The 22,831-nt window shown below is 46.7% G+C and overlaps 1 protein-coding gene across 1 annotated transcript in view; it reads right to left on the reverse strand.

Moving 5' to 3' along the window:
• CFAP61 (cilia and flagella associated protein 61) overlaps nt 1-22,831 on the reverse strand; it is a 200,839-nt gene that overhangs the window by 161,507 nt on the left and 16,501 nt on the right. The window contains exons 6-8 of the mRNA XM_056862278.1: nt 21,188-21,320; nt 17,566-17,716; nt 15,330-15,397 (exon numbers count right to left, since the gene is read on the reverse strand). Coding sequence (XP_056718256.1) covers nt 15,330-15,397; nt 17,566-17,716; nt 21,188-21,320 — 352 coding nt within the window. The remainder of the gene's footprint in view (nt 1-15,329; nt 15,398-17,565; nt 17,717-21,187; nt 21,321-22,831) is intronic.

The following is a 22,831-nucleotide window of genomic DNA, read 5'->3' on the forward strand; positions in this document are numbered from 1 at the left end:
CGCATTTACTCGTTCTGTTTGACCATCCGTTTGGGGGTGATAGGCGGAAGAAAGGCCCTGTTCCTCCACTCCCATTAACTTTAGGAAAGCCCGCCAGAATTTGGCAACAAACTGGACCCCCCGGTCGGAGAGGACCTTCCTCGGGATCGAGTGTAGCCTGAGGACGTGCGTGATGAACAGTTTAGCTAAGCCCTGGGCTGAAGGAAGACCTGCACATGGAACGAAATGAACCTGTTTGGAAAAGAGGTCTGTGATAACCCAGAGAACCGTTTTCCCCCGACTTGGAGGTAGGTCGGTGATAAAATCCATGGCGATGACTTCCCAGGGACGGGAGGGGTTCTCAAGCGGTTTGAGAAGCCCCGGGGGTTTTCCCATCCGTTTCTTGGCTGTGGCGCAGGTGGGGCAGCTGCGCACATACAACTCCACATCAGATCTCATACCGGGCCACCAAAACTGCCTTCGAACCAGGTGAAGCGTTTTTACGAAACCAAAATGACCTGCCAGCCTGGCCCCATGTACAAGTCCCAATACTTCTTTGCGAAGGGAAGATGGGACATATAGTTTCCCCCCCTGCACCCACCAAGTGTTGGTTCGTTCCAAGCCAGGAGGGAGGAGATTGTGCTCCTCCTCCTGCAAGGAGGCGTCCCGGAGTCGCTGTTGGAACACTTCCGGGATACCTTTGAGCGTAGGGGGGGTCTCCGGTTGGCGGGCTTGGGATCGGGTGGTGACGGCTAAGCCAGGGACTTCCCCTCGCTGTTCGGGAGTGAACAGGGAGTCGACGGGGCGATCGAAATCGTTGCGATACTGGGGAAGTCGTGACAAAGCATCAGCTAGGGCATTTTCTTTGCCAGGGACATGTTTGAGGGTGAACCGAAATTTTGCAAAAAATTGGGCCCACCGAATTTGATTGGCATTGAGTTTTCTAGCTCCCTTGAGAGCCTCAAGATTCTTGTGATCTGTGCACACTTCGAACGGCAGTTCGGCCCCCTCCAAGAAGTGTCTCCATATGGTAAGGGCATGTTTGACCGCTGCTGCCTCCTTCTCCCAAATGGCCCAGTTGATTTCGGACTGGGAAAACTTCTTGGAGAAGTAGGCGCACGGCCTTAACCGTCCCCCCTCATCCCTCTGCAATAGGGCCCCGCCCATTGCTACATCCGAGGCATCCACCTGCACCACGAAGGGCTTGGTGCAATCCGGGTGAGCCAAAACGGGTTCGGATGAAAAAAGTAGCTTTAAACGTTCAAAAGCTTGCTGGCACTGGGGAGACCATTGCAGACGGGCTGAGGGGAGTGCGGCGCTAGCCCCCCTGTCCTTGGTACGTAACAGGGCAGTGAGGGGAAGCGCAACTTGGGCAAAGTTGGGAATGAAATTCCGGTAAAAGTTGGCAAACCCCAAAAACTGTTGAAGTTGGCGGCGGGTAGTGGGGGTTTCCCAGTCCCGCACCGCCTGGACCTTGGCGGGGTCCATTTCCAACCCTTGGTGGGAAATCACATACCCCAAAAATGTAATAGAAGGTTGGTGGAATTCACACTTGGACACCTTAGCATACAGTTCGTGCTCCCGCAGCCGCTGGAGCACTTCCCGCACTAGGCGCACATGTTCTTCCATGGTCTCAGAGTAAATAAGAATGTCATCGAGAAATACCACCACCCCCCGAAACAGTAAAACATGCAAAACTTCATTAATTAATTGCATAAAGACACTCGGAGCCCCCGAAAGTCCGAACGGCATGACCAGGTACTCAAACATCCCAAAACAACTGGAAAAGGCCGTTTTGGGTTCGTCTCCTTCTTTGATGCGAATGCGGTGGTAGGCTTCTACCAAGTCCAGTTTGGTGAAGATTCGGCCCTCCTTTAATTGTGCTAGAAGGTCAGGAATAAGAGGGAGGGGGTAAGCATTAGACTGGGTGACTGCGTTCAGTCTGCGAAAGTCAATACACAGTCTTAAATCTCCCGTCTTTTTCTTTACAAAGAAAGCTGGGGCTGAATAAGGAGCCTTGGAGGGGCGTATGAAACCCCTCGCCAGATTGACATCCAGATAGTCCCGCAATACAGTCTTTTCACTGGGGCTCATGGGGTAAACCTTTCCCTTAGACAGTTTGCCTTCCCCTACGATCTCGATGGCACAGTCCGTTTCTCTGTGGGGAGGCAGTTCGTCGCACTCTCTAACATCGAAAACATCAGTAAACTGCGAGTACTCAGAGGGTAACTGTGGAGAGACTGGGGCGGGGGACCCTACCAGTGCGGCGGCTGGAGTTCTGAGTACCCGTTCCTTAATCTGGAAAGGGCAAAAAGCAAGTACAAGGAACAAGCGGACAAACACCGGTCTCCGGGATGGGAACTCAAGGTGGGGGAGCAAGTCTATCTGTCCACCAAAAACCTCCGCTCTCTTCGCCCCTGCAAAAAACTGAGCGACCGTTATGTAGGACCTTTCCCCATTACCAGAGTAATCAATGAGGTTACCGTGGAACTGAGTCTCCCTAAGACACTCACAGAAAGGTTCTAGCTTAGCTCTTTGCATGCTAGTTACTACTTGCAAGGAGGGGTTTGTTTATTTTTAACACAGGGCAGCATGGAAAAATGTGATCTCACCTGCAGTCTAAAGTGGTATAATCCATTTTACTAACTCTGCAGTCTGCCATCTTAGTTTGCTGTGAAGTAGCCAATCAGTGTACTTTTGAGGCTAAGTTTTTAGATTTTGTGATTCACTAAAAACCACGTTACCTTATTTAACCAGCCACTTGCAAGTGATGATACAACGTATTTTGAATTGAAAAGCAATTCCTTTTTATTGTAAATACTTCAGAAAATAGTAAAATGGAAAGATATATGCACAATATATACAAGTTACAACAAACGAATATAGATCTAATATGAAATACAGTTACAAAATAGTTACCAACCCAGTAACCACCCCGTCAATGATCATGCCGGGGAAAGTTTCTCATACAGACAGCATGCAAGCATGTCTGGAGGAGAATGTCCCAATTTCTCTCAATTGTACAAGCCCTTTTTATACAATTTTGGAGGTTCTGGGAACCAATGAAATATCGTTATGGGAATATTATCATTTCCCCAGACTTCAAAGGATTTGTGATGCATGAAATCAGATTAAATGTCTGTTCTCAAACATATACTTTAACCTTGATGTCATAAATTGATGGATGGCATCAGGATATGTCATATAAACCATACTTTTCTCATAACATTCTTAAGTTTCACACACGTCTGCTCATTGTTTAGCTATTAAGTCTAAACATCCTTTAACCTTAAAGTTATACATAATTGCATCTTGATTATACTTAAAAGCAAAATAATATCTTAAAAATCTGTCTAGCCAGATGAAAAGGCAGAAAAGCCGAATGCGAAAAGCCTCTTGTATCCTCATTTTTTTTACTGTTCTTTCAAGTAACACAAACATCGCTCATATCTGTAACTTGGCATTCATCCTAGACTATCAGTTGTTCACTGATCTAACTTGGTTTCACTTCTCACAGACGCTTCATTACATAGTCAAAACATATTTGAAGACTGAGAATAATGAATTAAAAGCTGTAATATGTCAATATCTATAATCAATATATTGAAACCTACAACAGCTGCATGTGCAGATCAGGCCTTATGCAGTGCTGGGGGAAACTCGGATGTAAAAATTTTAGTCTCTTGGTTCCAAGAATGTCATGTATCCCATATTTTTTTAACTGAAGCACCATCACAAAATCTGCATGATAATAGATCAGCACTATCCACAAATCTGGTGGATTGCAGATGGTCTAGCTCTGCTCCCACCGCTCCATAATACTATTTTCCACCTGGGAATGAAAAATCTCTCCTTACAGCATTATAACTTTGATTTAGAAATCCACCAGTACAAAGAACACTGGAAAGTTGTAATGTCAAGACATCAATCACTGAGACTGTAAAATCTCAGAGGCCTTACCTCTGTCGATCTAGAAAAATCACTTTCTTTTGCTGATGGAATTACACCTGTGCTCGATTCTGAAGTTTGAGTAATGAAGCTTTCAGTTTTGGTAATGCCCTACAGAAATACATAGAAATAATACGAAATACTCTATCAAACACCATCTGTACACATTTATGTGTTTTGGAAGCACCACAAGCAAATTCTGAGCAACATCCTATCTTCACATGAATATTAATACTAGGTCAATAATAGTGCCATGCTGAAGGATCCCAGGAGCAAAGGTGGATTTCTGGGTGGTTAAAAAAAACTTTGATCCAATTTAGTTCCTGCTAACAAAGCAAGATACATACTTAACTTCATGCTGACTTATAAAGAGTCTATGGCCTCATGGAACTACGCTCTACATTTTCTCTGAATCTTGACCCCGAAAAAGCATCATTATTGCCAGAAGCTGTGGCTACCGCTATTAGAAATAAATTCTGGGGTGATGTGGGTCTCAGAGAAGGTGATCAGCCATCCTGGGACCCTCACCAACTGAGCACAGGATACATCACTCAAGCCACAGGATTTTACTGGAAGGAACAGACATAGGATACAAGGGAGCTTTGATTAAAGCTGCAGTCTTGATTAACAGCTCACAATTAGGTTCAAGTGCACGTGCACATACACATACACACACTTACCTCAAGCTGGCCAGCTGATGACACCCAGATACTGATCAATCTGGAGAAATATCTCAAGGGGAAATTTCTGATTTTGTCTATGGCAGCACAGATTTTATACTCTCCACTTCTAGTGCCTCCCTCTGGGGTGATTTTCCCTATATGGCAGTCATGGGTACCTTTCTGGTATGTGCCCATGTTCCTGTCCACACAACATTAAAGGTATATTTATTTATTTATTTTAACTCCCCTGTTCTTCTCTAGAAACATCTTAAACTTTTCAGGTCAAGGACACTGAACCAGAACAGACCCTATTCTATATTTAGCCTGGTCTATCTGTCTTTCTTTCTTTCCCCTCACTACTACTTCCCTACATTTATCTTAAAACACAAGTTGAGTCTAATGATTATACATTTCTCCATCTTAAATGTGGCAAACACTTATTCCTTGGTAAACTGGGTGCTGGCTGGCAGCTGCCAATCATTCTGTGATTAGCTTAGGCCTGGCATTACAGATTGCTGCTTTCCTGCGGTCATAAGCCTTGAAAGATCTTCTGCTTTGGGCAAAGATTGTTGTATCTACCAAATGTAAACTAATATCCCCCTTTCCAAACCATTGCGGTTTTGCTAGTGGATGCACCTGCTGGCACAGCAGCCGCCAAAAGTCCCTTTGACCTTTAGCTAAGTCAAGAGGTTAATTTTGGGCAATGACCGACTGTATAGCTATCACTGAGCTGAGCCCCTGAACTTAGGCTCCCTCCAGTGTTCTTTGCAGGAGGTCTGTGGGGCCTCCGTACTAGAGAGAGAAGGAGGTTAACTCACCTTGTGTCCTTTCTCTCCCATGGTTGGCCTCTCCACAGCTTAACAGAGAGAACCCTGGAAAGTCCTCCCTGGCTAATTTTCCTTTTAAAGAAGTTACTGGAGTCCAACCCATCCAGGAAGTCCCAGGGAAATCCCACAGGAATTAGCATTCCCATGAAATCAGAGATGGGGGCTTGGCTGCATTCCGCATAGGGGAATTCTCCTGGTCATCTTCTGGGCTTGCTGGGCAGCTGGCAACAGGCCCAGCTACTAGGTGTGGGTCCTTAAAAGAGCCACACAGATCTATTGGCACTGATGGCCTTTTCAGCACTGTTGCTGTTCCAGTGCCCGCCAGCTTCTCTTTGGGGTGCAGTGGAGAAGAAACCACATTGCTGGACCTGCTAGGTGGCAGGTAGTTGCTCCCCACATCTGCTGGCCTCGGTAAGTGCAGGGGAGGGCTCTCCAAACCAAGAAAATTATCACATAAGGTGGACAAATGTTTCATGTTGCCTGATGTTGTCTAACATTTCAGTGGAGGCTGAAATGAGAGGGGCTGTGGCTCAGTGGTAGAGCATTTGCTTGGCATGCAGAAGGTCCCAGGTTCAACCCCCAGCTTCTCCAGTTAAAGGGACTAGGCAAGCAGGTGATGTGAAAGACCTCTGCCTGAGACTCTGGAGAGCCACTGCTGGTCTGAGTAGACAATACTGACTTTGATGGACCAAGGCTCTGATTCAGTAGAAGGCAGCTTCATGTGTTCAAGTGATGTTCACTCATTCTGCTGCAGGTCACCAGTTAACCACGTTCAAAAATGACACTGAACAATCGGTGGGTTGTTTTTTTTAAATATGTACTGAGTAATTCTCATGTACAGCTGAACAGGTGACTGAAACCAGGCACTGGTTTATCCAGACACTGGTCCCCGGGCATTGGCTCTTCCTTACAAACAGAAGTAAGAATGTGTACATGCAAGGTGTATGTGCATTGACTGTAACATGAACAGTGCTGTGATATTACAGGCACAGGTGAATCAGCCTAGCTCTATGAAGTAGTGACCAATTTTATCTCACATTTTATCTCAAATTAGGACCCACTGATTTCAAAGGGAGAATTTAACAATGTACTTAAATCTAGGACTGAACCGGTGGGCACTCTTCATGACTATTTTCACTCCTTGAAAAAACACCCATCTTCGAAAACTATTTTAAATGGTCATGGTGCTCCTGTGAGGGTCTGTATGCCTTGCCTTGGGTAGGCCTTTGTCTTGTATGTTTCCCCCCCCCCCTCCCTGGGCTCGTAAAAGCAGTACAGGCCTCTTGACTATCCTTGGTTCAGGCGCAGCGTCTGACGGGCCCCAGGTTGGAATGTCTCTTCCCTCTTCCCACGTCCCTCCCTTGCTCTCACTGACTCCTTTCCACCACTGTGGCCTTGGTGGGTAGATAGTACTAACAAGCTCTGAGTTCTTTGATGCTTTGTACCATGCACAATTATCTCGTAGATTCCCATAACATAAGTTTGACATCTGCTTCCCTGTAGGGGTTATAATTCTGTCTTTGTGAATCAGTATTCACTTGCAACTTTACCAGTGAAAGGCCTGTACTACCTGAAGCTTCCAATAAAGTTCCTTGTTTCTGCACGACAGTCTGAGCAAGTGGTTTTATGGAGTTTGCCCAGGAAGGTTGGGAACCCTCACAGCTCCTTTCTTCCCCAAGGCGATGCCCCTTTGCAACATTGTTAGGGATCTAGCTTTCAAGAACATGTGAAGCTGTCTCAACCCAAGTCAGAGCACTGTCTAACTAATGTAGATTGTGGAAGGGCATTGCTGGCATGTGATGGCATAAATCACATTAGAATTTATGTGATTTATGCCATCACATGCCAGCAATGCCCTTCCACAATCTACATTGGACAAACAGGTCTCTTAGACAAAGATTAAATGGACATAAGTCTGACATCAGAAACCACAATATTCAAAAACTAGTGGGAGAACATTTCAACCTTCCAGGACATTCTTTTGCAAATTTAAGAGTAGCAGTTCTCTTACAAAGGAATTTCAAAGGGAGATTGGAAAGAGAAACCGCTGAATTACAGTTGATATTCAAACTAAAGAATGCATTTACCTGGGCTGAATAAAGACCTTGCATTCATGGCTCATTACCAATGCTGATTTCTCCACACCCATCTCTCCCCTGGACATCACAGACTCTTCTGCATCCCATCACACCTGCTATTCTCATTTACATACTAATGCTTGTCTGAATTCACTCTCCTGTCAGCCCTTGGCCCACAGAACCAGAAATCACCACAAAGTCGTATAGAGTCCAAACAGGTGGATTTTACTGATCAAATAGGCATACAGTGCAAACGAATAAAATGACAGCTATGAAAGGCTCACTAGCTGGGAGATATTATAAGGCAGGAAAGGCGGGAGATTACACGCAGGAATACAGTTTCCCAGGAGCTGAGTTCCCAGGCTTAGGCTTAGGCATGCGACCTTGGGGGGCAGACAATACAGCACAGAGACAGAGGCAATAACGAAACCGAGATAGCAGCCTGACATTCTGCTCCCCTCAAGGCCCCCTCCCAGTTCGCAAGGGGGCTGGCCTGTTCGGGTAAGCAATATGAAAGGCGTCAATGAGGTCGGGGGCGGAGACATCCCGTGCGCGCACCCATTCGTCATAGGCAGGGGGGAAATGTTTCCAACGAACTAGATACTGGAGAGTACCATGGTGAATACGGGAGTCAAGGATCTTGGAGACTTCGAAGTGTTCTTCCCCCCCCACCATGATGGGTTGCGCAGGCGGTGGGTCCGGATGCCATTGTGGAGAAGCAACATGGGGTTTGAGGAGGCTTATGTGGAAAACAGGATGCACACGCCTCAAAGATTTGGGGAGAGCCAGTTCCACTGTGACAGGGTTTATGACCCGAGTAATGGGGAAAGGGCCAATGAATTTGGCGCTGAGTTTATGGCACGGTTGGGTGGACCGGAGGTTTTTGGTGGAAAGGTAAACCAAAGCACCCACTTGCAGATCACCCCCGGGGGAGCGATGTTTGTCAGCTTGCGCTTTATATTTACGTTTGGCCCGGTCGAGGTTGCTAACGAGCCAGGGCCAAGTGGTACGGAGGGCGTGTGCCCAGGAGGCAATGTCGGGGTTCCCCTCCCCCTCTACATCATCTGTAGGAACGATGGGACTGAAATCTTGTCCATACACAGCAAAAAACGGGCTAAAACCTGTGGATTGATGCATGGCATTATTGTAGGCATATTCTGCTAAAGGTAGCAGTTCCACCCAGTTATCCTGGTGGTAGTTAACATAACAACGCAAATAACATTCGAGTACAGCATTGACACGTTCAGTTTGACCATCAGTTTGAGGATGGTATGCACTAGACAATCCCTGTTCCACCCCCACCAACTTGAGGAAAGCTTTCCAAAACTTAGAAACGAAACCACTTCCGCGGTCACAAATTATTTTACGCGGAAACGAATGTAAACGAAATATATGCGTCACGAAGAGGCGGGCCAGTTTCTGAGCAGAGGGGATCCCTGCACATGGAATCAAATGTATTTGCTTAGAAAACAAATCAGTAACAACCCACAACACAGTTTTACCCCCACTGAGAGGGAGATCAGTCATGAAGTCCATAGCGATTACTTCCCAAGGTTTGCTGGGCGTTTCAAGAGGTTGTAGCAGTCCCGGGGGTTTGCCCTGCGATCGTTTCGCAGCGGCACAAACGGGACAGCTGCGGATGAAGGAGTCAATGTCGGAACGCATTCCCCCCCACCAGAACTGTCTGCGCAATAAGTGGAGGGTCTTCAGAAACCCAAAGTGCCCAGCTGTTTTGGCTCCATGAGCTAAATGTAAAACGTCCTTCCGGAGAGCTTTGGGTACATACAATTTTGAGTCTTTGTACCAGGACCCCCCTTGTTCCAAAACACCAGGAGGTAGGGTATGAGCGGAACGTTCTAAAAGGCACTGGTCCCGAAGGACAGTTAAAAAGGATTCGGAGATGGGGAGTTTGGAGGGAGCCCCCCCGTCGGTTCTGGAGATCTGAGAAATAGTTATAGGGCTAGTGCTTACGTGTGGCGGCGCGCAGACTGCAGGCGGCTGAGCGGTCGGAGGGGTAGGAGGGGCGGGAACTCCGGTCTGTTGCGGTGGCGGCTGGGCAGCCGGTTGGGCTGGCGGAGCTTGCGAGGTGTGTTGCTGCTGGGATCGGGTTTGCACAGCCAGCATAGGTAGGGCCCCACGTTGCATAGGGGTGAACAGAGAGTTGGTGGGTCTTTCGAGTTTTACCGGATATTGTGGTAAACGGGAGAGGGCATCCGCGAGAACGTTCTGCTTCCCAGGGACGTGCTTCAGGGTGAAACGGAACTGAGCAAAGAACTCCGCCCACCGTTGTTGTTTCGCCGATAGCTTATGGGACCCCGTGAGGGCAGCTAGATTTTTGTGATCGGTCCAAACTTCAAAGGGTATTTTAGACCCTTCCAAGAATTGCCGCCATAAAGTCAGTGCATGATGAACTGCAGAGGCCTCTTTCTCCCAGATGGGCCAGTTTAATTGAGCGTGCGCAAATTTTTTTGAAAAGTAAGCGCAAGGGTGAAGAAGACCGTCCGGTCCTTGCTGGAGGAGAGCCCCTCCCATGGCTACATCGGAAGCATCGACTTGCACAATGAACATTTGATTTGGGTCTGGGTGCCGTAGCACCGGCTCCGAAGTGAAGAGGCGTTTGAGGGCTAGAAAGGCGGCTTGGCATTGCTCAGTCCATAGGATCTTTGCGGAGGGCAAGGCAGCCGAGCTTACTTTTCCTTTAGTTTTCAGCAGGTCCGTAATGGGTAGAGCCACTTGGGCGAAGTTAGGGATGAATCCCCGATAGAAGTTTGCAAATCCCAGAAATTGCTGTACTTGCTTACGGTTGGTGGGGGGAGTCCAATCGAGGACGGCTTGGACTTTGGCGGGGTCCATGCGAAGACCTTGGTGGGAGATGATGTATCCCAAAAACGTGAGTTTGCTTTGGTGAAATTCACACTTAGCTAGTTTAGCGAACAGTTGATGGTTACGCAGGCGTTGTAGAACTTCTCTGACCAGAGTCACATGTTCGTCCATAGTTTTCGAATAAATGAGAATGTCATCTAAGTAGACCACCACCCCACGATATAGAAGGTCATGTAGGATTTCATTGATGAGTTGCATGAAGACCCCCGGGGCCCCTTTTAATCCGAACGGCATTACAAGGAATTCATACATTCCGAAACAGCTAGAGAAGGCAGTGAGGTGTTCATCTCCTTCGCGGATACGGACTCGGTAGTAGGCTTCCACCAAGTCTAATTTAGAGAACACACGGCCTTCCTGTAATTGTCCCAAAATATCCGATATTAATGGGATAGGATAGGCGTTGGTCTGGGTAACCGCATTGAGCTTTCTGAAGTCAATGCACAGGCGAAGGTCGCCCTCTTTTTTCCGGACGAAAAACGCGGGGGCCGAGTTTGGGGCATTCGAAGGGCGAATGAACCCTCTGGCGAGGTTTTTGTCCAAAAAGTCCCGGAGGACAGTGCGCTCGGAAGCGCTCATAGGGTAAATCTTACTTTTGGTTAATGTGCAGTCCTTTACTACTTCAATCGCACAGTCTGAGGCCCGGTGGGGGGGTAAGGCATCACATTCCTTAAGGTCGAAGACATCTTCAAAGTCCCGGTATACAGCGGGTAGAGCCGGTGGTACTGGGGCAGTAGAGGTTAACGCTGGAACGGGCGGAAATGGCAGAGCAAAGTTTTGCCGATGCTGGTCGCAGGTGGGACTACCGAAAGAAATAGTGTCTGTTTCCCAATCAATACTGGGACTATGTCCTTTAATCCAGTTAATTCCCAAGACCACTTCAAATCGGATAGGGGCTATAGTGAAGTCTATTTGTTCCCAGTGGGAACCAATTCCCATTGCCACCCCTATGGTGCGATGATCAACTGGACCCCCCTGGAATTGGCTCCCGTCCATTTGAGCAAATTGGACGGGGGCGGGTAAAGCCTCTGAGTCGGCTCTGAGGGCAGCAAACGTGGCTTCGCTTATGAGAGTGCGACAGCAACCGGAGTCAATTAGTGCTTTGACGGGGATTTGTGGACCTCCGTTAAGTTGTTGTAAAACTGCATCTACGTAGACGGTGGAGTCCACTTCTTTGATTTTGGTAGGAGCATTCGGTTTGATAGGAAGATCCTGAGAGGTCTGTGGAGATGCTCCATTCACCACAGACCGGAGCCGTTTTTTGACAAGTCGAGGGGAGATTCCAGGTTTAAGGCTGGAGAAATCCAAGGGTTTTCCTCATCCGAAGAGGGAAAGCTGTCCCCCAATGGGGCACTTGTAATCCGAGACCCGGCGGGGTCGTTGGAAGCAGGCAGGGAGGCTGGGTCCCCGGCATGGAGTGCAGAGGGTGTGGGCCTTCCCGGAGCTGCGCTGCGGGTGGCCGCGGTGCCTCTGCGTGGTGGACGACCTCGGGCGCGGGTTGTCGTGCTGGGACGAAATAATTCCTGGCGGCGTGGGCAAACGGCTGCAAAGTGGCCCATTTCTCCGCATGTAAGACAGGCACCCCTCTGAAATCGGACTTCACGTTCCTGGAGCGGACGTGGGGGATTTCGTGGGACGAGCAGTGGTGCCTTGGGTTGAGGCTTTTGGGTGCCCTTCTCCTTGTGCTTTTGACGGACGAGAGAAATAAAGCGGCGGCGGCTTTCCACTTCCTCGGCTAATAGGATCCAGCCTTCGAGGGTATCGGGATCGCCCCGCATGTAAGACCAGTTCAGAATGTCAGGATGCAAGGCTTCCCTGAAATGATGGATTAGGGTGGTCTCGGGCCAACCTACAATTTTACTTGCCAGTCGCTGAAATTCATCGGCAAATTCCCGAACTGTAGCAGAGCCTTGTTTTAATTGTAAAAGTTCCGTTTTGGCTCTTTCTCCCAGGAAGGGGTCCTCAAACCTCCTTCTCAGGGCAGTCATGAAGTTGTTGAGGGAACGAATCGCACGAGAGCGGGTGTCAAACTGGAGGACCATCCAGTCAGCCGCTTTGCCTGTCAGGAGGGAAGCTACGTACCGCACCCGGCTATCTTCCGTGGGGAAGAGTTGACCTTGTTCTCGCATATAACTGTCCACTTGATGCAAGAAACAAGGCAAAGTCTCAAGAGATCCGTCATACGTAGTCCTCAATTTGAGTTGCTTCCAAGGGCCGGGCGCGGGCTGACCCGGTTGCACGGGTGGTCCGGGCGGAGGAGCAACAGGAGCTCCAGGAGGCAAGGGTGGAGCAGGCACATTAGCAGGTGGTTGCACGGGTGGTCGGAGCGGAGGAGCAACAGGAGCTCCAGGAGGTAAGGGTGGAGCCGGCACATTAGCGGGTGGTTGTACGGGTACCGCCTGACCCGGTATCGGAACGGGCTGTCTCTGAGCTATCAGGGTTTGTTGTAATTGCCTGTTCTCGTGAAGCATAAGTTCCATTACTTCTTGGAGTTGATCCACACGGTCGGAGAGCTCCCGATTCTGGGCTCGTAAAAGATGAACCTCCTCACTTGGGCCCCCAGTAAGATGAGGCTTACTGGTTCGGAAGCTCGTGGCCCATTGAGAGCTATCCCCATATAAATCCTCGTCTTCAGACTCATCTGAGTCTCGACGTCGGTCAGCCAAACGGCGTGCGCGTTGGGTCGTACGCGACGGGACAAACGCCGGGGAAAAGGTGAGACCTGATAGTCCCAGTACATAGTCCTTGGGGCGCGTGTCCACGTTCGCCTGATTCCTTGCTGCAGCCGCCCTGGCTGCTTCCGCCGCCTCTCTCTCTCTTGCGACCCTAGCCGCTTCGGCGGCTTGCTGATCCGCAAGAACTTTGGCGTTCTCAAGTCTTAGGGCAGCCTCTGCCGTAATGCGCGGCAAAAGTTCTGTCTCGAGGAGCAAGAGTATGGGGTCAGGTTCCCCGCCCAGCAGAGGTTGTACTCGAACCGCCAGTGCGGATGCCTCGGCTCCAAACGTCGGGGTCAAAACTTGAGCCAAGGTGGCTACCGGGGTGTCCTTTGTACATTCCACAAGGAGAAGAGCGGTGCTAATAGCGACTCGCTTGGCCTCAGCCTGGCAGCTGGCCGCATCCGGGATCAGGGAAAAACCCTCCGGTGGGGCTCCCGCCATGGTAGAAAGAGTTTGTCGAGAAATAAGAGTATCCAGAAGTCCAGTTAATATTTGTAAATCCTCAGTCGCCAATCGGGCATCGTCCAGTAATTGATCCAAGTCCTGAAGATCTAAACGAGCATCAGTATCCTCCGATGTTAACATCCAGAGACGTCCTGTAAGAGATTGCCACTGCGCGTGTACCAGTCCCCTCAAGCGGCAAACCTCTCGGTTCGTCCGGAAAAGTTCAGCAATTAAGTCCTGTAACAGAGTAGGGTCCTCTGAGAAGGGCTCCAGGGTAGTAGATCACCTGGAGAGCTGCACAGCTCCCATCCAAGTGGCAGGCGAACCCCCCTGGGCTCCAGCCTGGCTAGGAGAACGGTGAAGATGTGAGGTGTTAGCTGTCATAATGTCAGCCCTTGGCCCACAGAACCAGAAATCACCACAAAGTCGTATAGAGTCCAAACAGGTGGATTTTACTGATCAAATAGGCATACAGTGCAAACGAATAAAATGACAGCTATGAAAGGCTCACTAGCTGGGAGATATTATAAGGCAGGAAAGGCGGGAGATTACACGCAGGAATACAGTTTCCCAGGAGCTGAGTTCCCAGGCTTAGGCTTAGGCATGCGACCTTGGGGGGCAGACAATACAGCACAGAGACAGAGGCAATAACGAAACCGAGATAGCAGCCTGACATTTCCTCTACTTAAAGACAGATGAATTCACATTCTAGCTGTATCTGAAGAAGTGAGCTGTGGCTCACAAAAGCTCATACCCTGCCAGAAAATATTTTTGTTAGTCTTTAAGGTGCTACTGGACTCTTGCTCTTCTCTACTACTGCAGACAGACTAACCCGGCTACCCACTGTGAATTATCCACTCTAAATAAGATAGGGAGAACATAGCTGCAATTCTCTCGTGATATTCAGCTGATCTGCTTTATCATGGTCATTCACCAGCGTTACAAACAATAGACATTTCAATCCAATTACACAAAAAAGTAATTTATGAAAATAACTAAAAATGTGACCCTTTAAAAACCATTTAAAATTTGCCGCAACTCTAATTTTCCAGATCCTACCTATCAAAATACAAAATCTGGTGCAATATCTGGGAGTTCTTATCTGATAACAAATAGCACAATTTAATTTTGTCAGTTTCCTCAGAAATCCTATCTAACAATGGATTAATAATTTTTAGTCTAGCCGCCATATAATAAGGACATTTCAAGATCTTATGTTCTATTGTTTCTATCTCACATAACTAGCATAAATACAACCTTTCTAGGTATGGAATCTTCTTGAATTTGTCTTCAAGCACCGCGGAGGGAAGTGCTGCATACCTGATAAGGGTAAATGCTCTTCTAGCATTGTTAATCTCTAACAACGCCCTTGTGATATTCCGGAATCATAACTGGCCTTTGTAACAGTGGACTTCAGCCTTTGTGGACCCACCCACCTTTAATCCTCAGCAGTAGCATGGGCCAACTAAACTGTGAATACATGACAGGAAGTCATGTGACACCACAGTCATGTGAAAGAGTAATGTAACAGGAAGGGAAGGAGCCAGAATTGGAACCTGAGCCGTAGTGAGGAGGCCATCTTGCTGCAAGCCCATGCAGAACATTAGAGGACTAACTGGTGGGGGCAGACAGGCTGTGCCGGGGGAGGGGGTCAGAAGAAGACAAGGATGACTCCCTTGAGCAAAAACACCCTTTCTGTGAGTGGGCAGCATTCCGGCTTTCCATGGTATATATTGTTCAAAGCTGAAAATATCTTCTCTTTTTTTCAATCTAAGGAGTAACGGGTAATATTACCTGGTTTTCTGTATCTTGGGTGCCCATGCTTTCTGATCCTTGTCTTGTTAGGCTGCTGCTGACTTGAGCTGCATGGAGAATGTGACATAAAAAAGGCATCAAACAAAAATTGAATCAATCATGAGCATCAAAATTTAGCACCTTATTTCACTCTAGTGAGTTTTTATACTGACTTCTATACATATATCGGAGTTTTAGCAAATTGATTGGTTTATTTTAAGACTTCGCTCCCCCTTCTTTCTCTCTACCCATAGCTGTTAGCACCTGTTTGGCTAAATGATTCCGACCCCCTCCCCCATAAAAGGTACACCCTTTATGAACTTGCACTTCACTTTTGAAATTTACCTAAGACATTCGCCCAATCCTTTCATCATCTGCTGAACACTTTTGATCTGAATGTGGATCCTTGCACCCAACTGAACCCAAATAACCCACAGGATTCTGTGGGTTTCGGGTCCCTACTTGAGGCATGATAATAATGCTATTTAACTCTTAGAAATCCCCATTAGGTGCTGAAACAACAGCTTTAAAACAATGCCAGGCAGTTTGGTAAAACTCCTGAGAGACCTAGTCATGAAAACGATGATATGCTGGATTTAATTTTAATTTTTTAAAAATTTACTGCAATAAAAGAAAGTTTTGAACAGCACTACAGCAATAGGCTCATTGCAGCACAAAGCTGTAGTCCTACTAACATAATAGTTCATAGCCCTATATAGTAACTTAAATATTACTACTGAATCCTTTAATCCTTAATCAGCAATCTTAACTTAAATCAATATATTAACAATATCTGAACACACAAACCATCTTTCATACAAAATCCAATACCTGTTACTGCAAATCCTGATAACCCTTACTATTATTCCAGTACATAATGAATGAACATATATCCACAAACTCAGCAGTTGTCCACCATTTCCCAGTCCACATATGACAATATCTTATGAATTGCCCATATGAACCACACTTTATTTAACCTCAGTTCCAAGTGGAACTCACTGTTCCTTCCATTTCTGTGCCAAAGTCATTCTAGCTGCAAGGACCAACTGTTGAAGCAGATGTCTTCCATGGAAATCCATACTATTGGGGTCACCATTCAAAAGACATATCTTTAGCGTACAGCTAAAAATATGTTGCATAATTCCTTCAGTTTCCTTAGGCACACTATTCCTATATTTTTGGACAATTGGACAGATTATTAAGACGTTGTGTGGGCAGCAGCTGCCACTACAGTACACTGATCTTCACTGTATGACTGAAGATCAGCTGTTACATATGCAAGAATATATTTTTAAACAAAATATTCATTTTTAAAAGCATCCTGTTAAACAGAGCAGCAATCAGAGTTACACATAACACTGAGATTTTGTGGTTGGCCCCAACTTTTGTGGCAACCATTTTGCGGTTGCACCCACCATCCACTGTCAGGATGCCAAAGGTCCCTCAGGCTCCAAAAGGTTGGGGGGGTCTATTTTATGATAGTCTAGCCTCTGAGATCTATGGGGAAGTGCTGTTCTGAGTACCATCTTCTTGCTGGACCAGGCCTGCTAGATCATGGGGCGCTCTCAATTATGGTACTACATCAGCTGATCTCCCAGCTCTGCCCTTTTTAGAATTGGTATATGGTGCGAATTATGCTTTTAGAGATTTCAATTTTTTACTTATTTTGTGCTGCCTCAGAGTTTGTAGAGATACAGGATGTAAATGTTTTAAATAAAGAAAATATGTAACAAAGCTCAAATCAAGGCATGGCTCTAGAGCAGTGGTTCCCAAACCTTTTGGGCCACTGCCCCCTTGGTTCCACAAACTCAACCCCAGCGCCCCCTACCCTCTCCTATAAAAAGCATGACTCAAAATAGGGGTTTGCATGACTCACTAAAGATAACAGTAAAATTTCAAAACAGTAACAATAAATTGCACATCTATTCAAAATCAAATTAAAACTTTTTAGTTGAAATTTATTCAAAACTGAAGAACTTGATCCAGTGGTACCAGCTCTTCAAAGACTAGAAAAAAATTCTGATAGCTTCCACCAAATTTGCCAGCATGGTGCCATAGCTTGATCTATTGTACATTAGTGAACAACACAGTTGAAGGGGCCCACCTCTAGCGCCCCTGGCTGCCCTTTTGCCTCTTCGTGCCCCCCTAGGTAATCCCACCGCCCCCCCAGGGGGTGGTACTGCCCACTTTGGGAATCACTGCTCTAGAGCTTACAAACATTCTGTGTTTTCACCTATGTCACTTGGCTCCCGTGGGAGCTTAAGAACGTCATCTGGGTGAGGTTTACAGAGTCCGTGGAAAGGACCCAAGTTGAAGCATTCATGAAGCAACTGTATGTTCACTTCAGAGCACACACTCATGAAACCCACCGCCTTGCCTTCATCCTGAAAAGATCAAAATGAAAAGAGGGTTACCCTCTCGTGAAAAGGCACAATCTCAAAAGCTCACATTTAAAAGGATAAACAGGTCTAGCAGCACCTTAAAGACCAAAAAGATTTAATTCCATAACTACAAAGAGAAGTTGTGACTTATGATTTTTGGTAACTTTTGGTAACTTATGATTTTTGGTAACTTGTGATTTCAATTGAAATCAATACAATTTACTTATCCAGTACATGTGTTTAGGATCAGGGCGCTGTGTGCGTTTGGCGCATACAAAAACTACAGCAGTGGGAAAATTTGTTGCCATCATTAAAATTGATATAAACTGCCTTGACTAATCCGAGTATCGCTTATCCGGAATTCCATATTTGGACTGATCAGTAAACCGGGCCCTTCGAGCTGGCATGCAGGCAGATCCGTGCTGCCTGCTTTCAATGTTTCCTCTCACGTAAAAAAATAAAATACAGTGTACATTGCATTGTAGGTGGAGACTGAAAGCCTGCCATTGTTAGTTACCGTATATACTCGTGTATAAGCCGAGTTTTTCAGCCCCCCCCAAAAGGCTGAAAAATCCCAACTCGGCTTATACACGGGTCAATACGGTAATTGGGCGGTTTCTCCTTCGGAGCCGCCTGAATCGCGCTCCCGCCGGCCAGCTGATTTCCCCCCCACCCCCCCCAGCGCACTCCCCCCGGACAGCTGATTTCCCCCCACCCCCCAGCGCGCTCCAGCGCTCCAGCTGATTCCCCACCCCACCCCCCCAGCGCGTTCCAGGGCGCTCCAGCCGACCAGCGCGCTCCCCCCCACCCCCCAGCGCGCTCCAGTGCTCTCCAGCTGATTCCCCACCCCACCCACCCCAGCGCGCTCCAGCTGATTCCCCACCCCACCCCCCAGCACGCTCCAGCTGATTCCCCACCCCACCCCCCAGCGCACTCCAGCTGATTCCCCACCCCCCCAGCGCGCTCCAGCGCTCTCCAGCTGATTCCCCCCCACCCCACCCCCAGTGCACTCCCCCCCACACCCCCAGCACGCTCCCCCCGGCCAGCTGATTCCCCCCAGCCCACCCCCACCGCACCGCGCCTTCTGCTGTGTGGCGGCAGTGGCAGTTTCTTCCCCCCCACCTCACCAGGGCTGGTCCTCCCGCTCTACAGCTGATCCGCGGGCCTCCAGCGGGCCTTCTCTGGGCCTCTTCCTCCCGCTCTAAAATGGCGGCCCTTGGATGGCACTGGGGGTTGGGAGGGCCCGGGAGGCCAGCGGGAGGGCGACCTGGGGCAGGGGCGAGACAATCCCTGCGCTCTGAAATGGCAGCCGCCATTTTATAGCGCAGCATTACCGGTAAAGGGAATTTCTTATTGACCCTCCGCTTATACACGGGTCAATAAGAAATTCCCTTTTCTGGCCTCAAATTTGGGGGGTCGGCTTATACTCGGGTCGGCTTATACCCAAGTATATACGGTAGTTTGTTGTTGCTCTTCTTTAAAAGCTGATACAGGTATTCTGGTGAGATAGTTGCACCTTTGCTTTCTGATGGTTCAATGTACACAATGTACACAAAATTATTAAAAATATTGTTTAAAGTTACATTCTGGCTTTTGGACTATATTTACTCATGAACTATTGTCTTATGGACTCACAAAATCTGAATTACTTTTATAGCTTGACAACTGCAACAAAGTTATGCTTTTTGATTTCTGTAACAGATGTTAAACGTTTTACATGAATGACTTCGACAATGTACAAGGAGAAGGCATTACAGGTTTTGACACATTGGAGCACATGAACATGGAATTAGTGTTGTACATATGCAGAATTATTCAATATAAAACACAACTACACATATAAACTGCAAAAGATATATAGCAGAGGTTTAATTTCCTTTTAAAAGTTAGGAGAATATTCTTTGCCAGAGGCTTCTGCTTCTATTACCCTGTCAGAGGCGTCAGTAATTTTCCAGCAACACGTTCTGTTTATTTTTTCTAAGACCTTTCCCAGCTATTTGTTAATGAGAAACGGTTAGCTAATGAGAAACGGTTAGCCACTCCTTATATAACTATTGAAATGCAGAAAAACTAAGTGTCAGATTCCTGCCTTCCAATGACTTCATATACAGAAATGCTCTCCACCCACTATATTCAAGGATATGTTACTGTAATGATGTAATGTAAACAATAATTGTATTTTATGATTTAAACATGAAAACAAGATGCTAGAAATTAATGAATGGGTTTAATCTTAACCTTTTTTCCCAGAGATGAGAATGATACTAAAATAGATTATATAGAGTGATAATAAAGCTAAAAACTGATTGTTTATAGTTTAGCAAAAAATAGCCTCCTGGAAGAGGACGTCCTTATTTGGCAATACAATGGGAGGCCACTGAGCATGTGCAGTAAAAATGAGAATTGCTCGTTTGTTAAAGTCAACCTCTTTGTAGGTGACTGAAACAGTATAAATACAGGCAGGGAGAGGGCTAGAACTTCAGACCTCTCTCAGAGGATCTCAGAAGAAGGTGTTGGTATCTATGGCTTTACAAATAAATTATTCTAGAGTGTGAATTAGATACTTTGAACTAGATCAGACTTCTTTAACTGTTATATTTTAAGTGTTGGATTTTAAAACTGAATATTATGTAGAACTTGCTTGCTTTACTGTATACATTGTTACTGAATATTAAGACTTTGTAATACTTGCATACACACACACACACACACACACACAATTACATTGGAGTACATCAATAAAAAGACTTACTTTTTAAGTGAGTAAAGTAGTTGAGTCCTGCTTAGTAGGTGACTATCTGAATAAGATAACATACCACTTCTCAGGAAGGGGTCATTTCTAAGAGCATAGTCACTCGAAAGCCACTGACCCACTTCACCCGCAGGGTGGAGGATGCAGACACTACCAAGCTGCTGCTGCTTCAGGATGGGGTGATGCTAGTAAATCTGGCTCAGCAGCAGCAGTCAGCCCAAACCTGTGGCAGCAGCTGCACAGGCCCGCCCAGGGCACATGGGCAACTGCCCTATTTTGCCTTAACGGCATTGTACTATTGCCCAGCGACGACAGTTCTCTGGATAAGAATCACCACTCTACAATAAATCACCACTCTACCACTCTACTTCTGTACCACGCTAGATAGCCAAATTGTAACGGTCTAGAACTTTCGGGCAGGAGAGCCAAGGCACAAGCATTTTGATGACCAGAAAAAACCATGTTCTGTCAAATAGCCAGTAGGGAAATTCTGGTAAAATCCAGATTATGGCAGAGGGTATTTGTACAGTCTCCAAGCACAGGTCCTCACATTCAACAGAAGGGATAGCAGGGAGCCTCCCCAGTCCCAAGTGGAGTTGATCAATGCCATTAAGGATCACTGAGGTGCCGGGACTAATCCCAGGTTACTTCCCCACCCCAGGCATGGAGATACTGTGAGTCCCGTAAAATGCAAATCAGTACCGTTAGCATTCCTCTCTCACCTCACAAACCACAGCAACATTCTCGTCATCTTGTGCTTCTATTAGTTCAGCAAGAAAGTACTCGCCATATGTTTCTCTCAGAGTATCATTCTGACTTGTGAAGAGAGGGGTGAGATCATCATGGTCTTCTACCCTAAAATAAAAAGAAAATGTCTTTAAGACTTAACAAGGTCTGAAACTAATCAACAGGCCACGTCGTGCGGTGGATCCTTTTCACTAGAGGGAACACTACTGTTAAGTCAGGGAAGGCTCCTTCCACCAGATGAAAGAGCTTTCACTAGCAGAATGGATTCACGGGATCCAATCTACAAGTTTCAACCAGTGTGTGTGTTGGGGGAGGGGGGTGCTACTCCCCCCTCCCCCATACTGCAGACCCCCACATTGTCCCCAGTGCTATGCTCTGGGGCAGTTTTTTGGGGGAAGGCAGTGAGTTACAGTGGGAGGGGAAGGCAGAAAAGTGTTGTTCTGTGAGCTCCATTCCCCTCACAGTTCTCACCTGATCCAATCATGTACTTTACTTCACAGAGCAATAAGCCTCACCATAAGCCAAAGACATCTCATCAACTTTACTATTAGTTCACCCATTAATCACTGCCAGCAATTTAATTAACAAATTCATTCATTCCCCCCATGAAAACATCCATTTTAATTAAAATTATAATTTGTTCATTCTCACTCCCCCATCAAGATGTAAGGAAAAAAAATCTATTAAGAACTGGAAATATTTCTGAGTGATGAGTTTCATATGTGATTGCCAACTGGCTAGAGGGGGGAGGGAAATGTCCCATCCCTTTAATAGAGGTTTAAGAGGTGTTATTTACAACACCACAATGTGAAAAGCTTCACTTGCCCATATTTATGCATTAAACCTCCATTAAAGGGGCAAGACATTTTTCTCCAGCCTTGCTCAGAAACAGGTTATAATCTGTTTGATAAACAATATGTTCATACACACCAATCCTAACTAGAAGAAAGGGTGTATGGTGTAGTGGTTAGAGTGACAGACTAGGATCTGAGAGATTCCAGGTTCGAATCTCCACACTGCCACAGAACCTCGCTGGATGACCTTGGGCCAGTCACCCACTCTCAGCCTAACCTACCTCATAGGTTTGTTGTGAGAATAAAATGGAAGAGAGGAAAAAGATGTCAGCCACTTTGGGCCTCATTGGGGGGAAAGGTGAGGTATAAATGAAGTAAATAATAACATCTCTTTCTCTCTCTCACCAGTTCCTCCTGTGTTTATAACTAGGCATCCTACACCATGAAGACCTAAGATCCACTTTATTCACTCAGCTGAATCAAGCTTTTCTTGGGCTGCACCACTTCCAACTGCTGATGGAGGCCTGCATACACTCTAACCACAAATAAAGCCTCCCTGAATGCAGTCTGCAGAAATACAGCATACAGTTATCCGAATAAGTGAGCTGCGGCTCACAAAAACTCCTACCCTGCCAGAAATTTTGTCAGTCTTTAAGGTGCTGCTGGACTCTTGCTCTTTCCTACTGCTATTGACAGACTAACATGGCTACCTATTGTGAGCCTACAGTTGAAAACGCTAAACTGAACCCGTCTCCCTATTACTTTTCTCCCTTCAGATAATCTGTTCACGGAGAGCATTTCGACAGGTAAACTTTACTAGTACCT

The sequence above is a fragment of the Euleptes europaea genome, chromosome 17 (genome assembly GCF_029931775.1).
Source record: "Euleptes europaea isolate rEulEur1 chromosome 17, rEulEur1.hap1, whole genome shotgun sequence".
NCBI lineage: Eukaryota > Metazoa > Chordata > Lepidosauria > Squamata > Sphaerodactylidae > Euleptes > Euleptes europaea.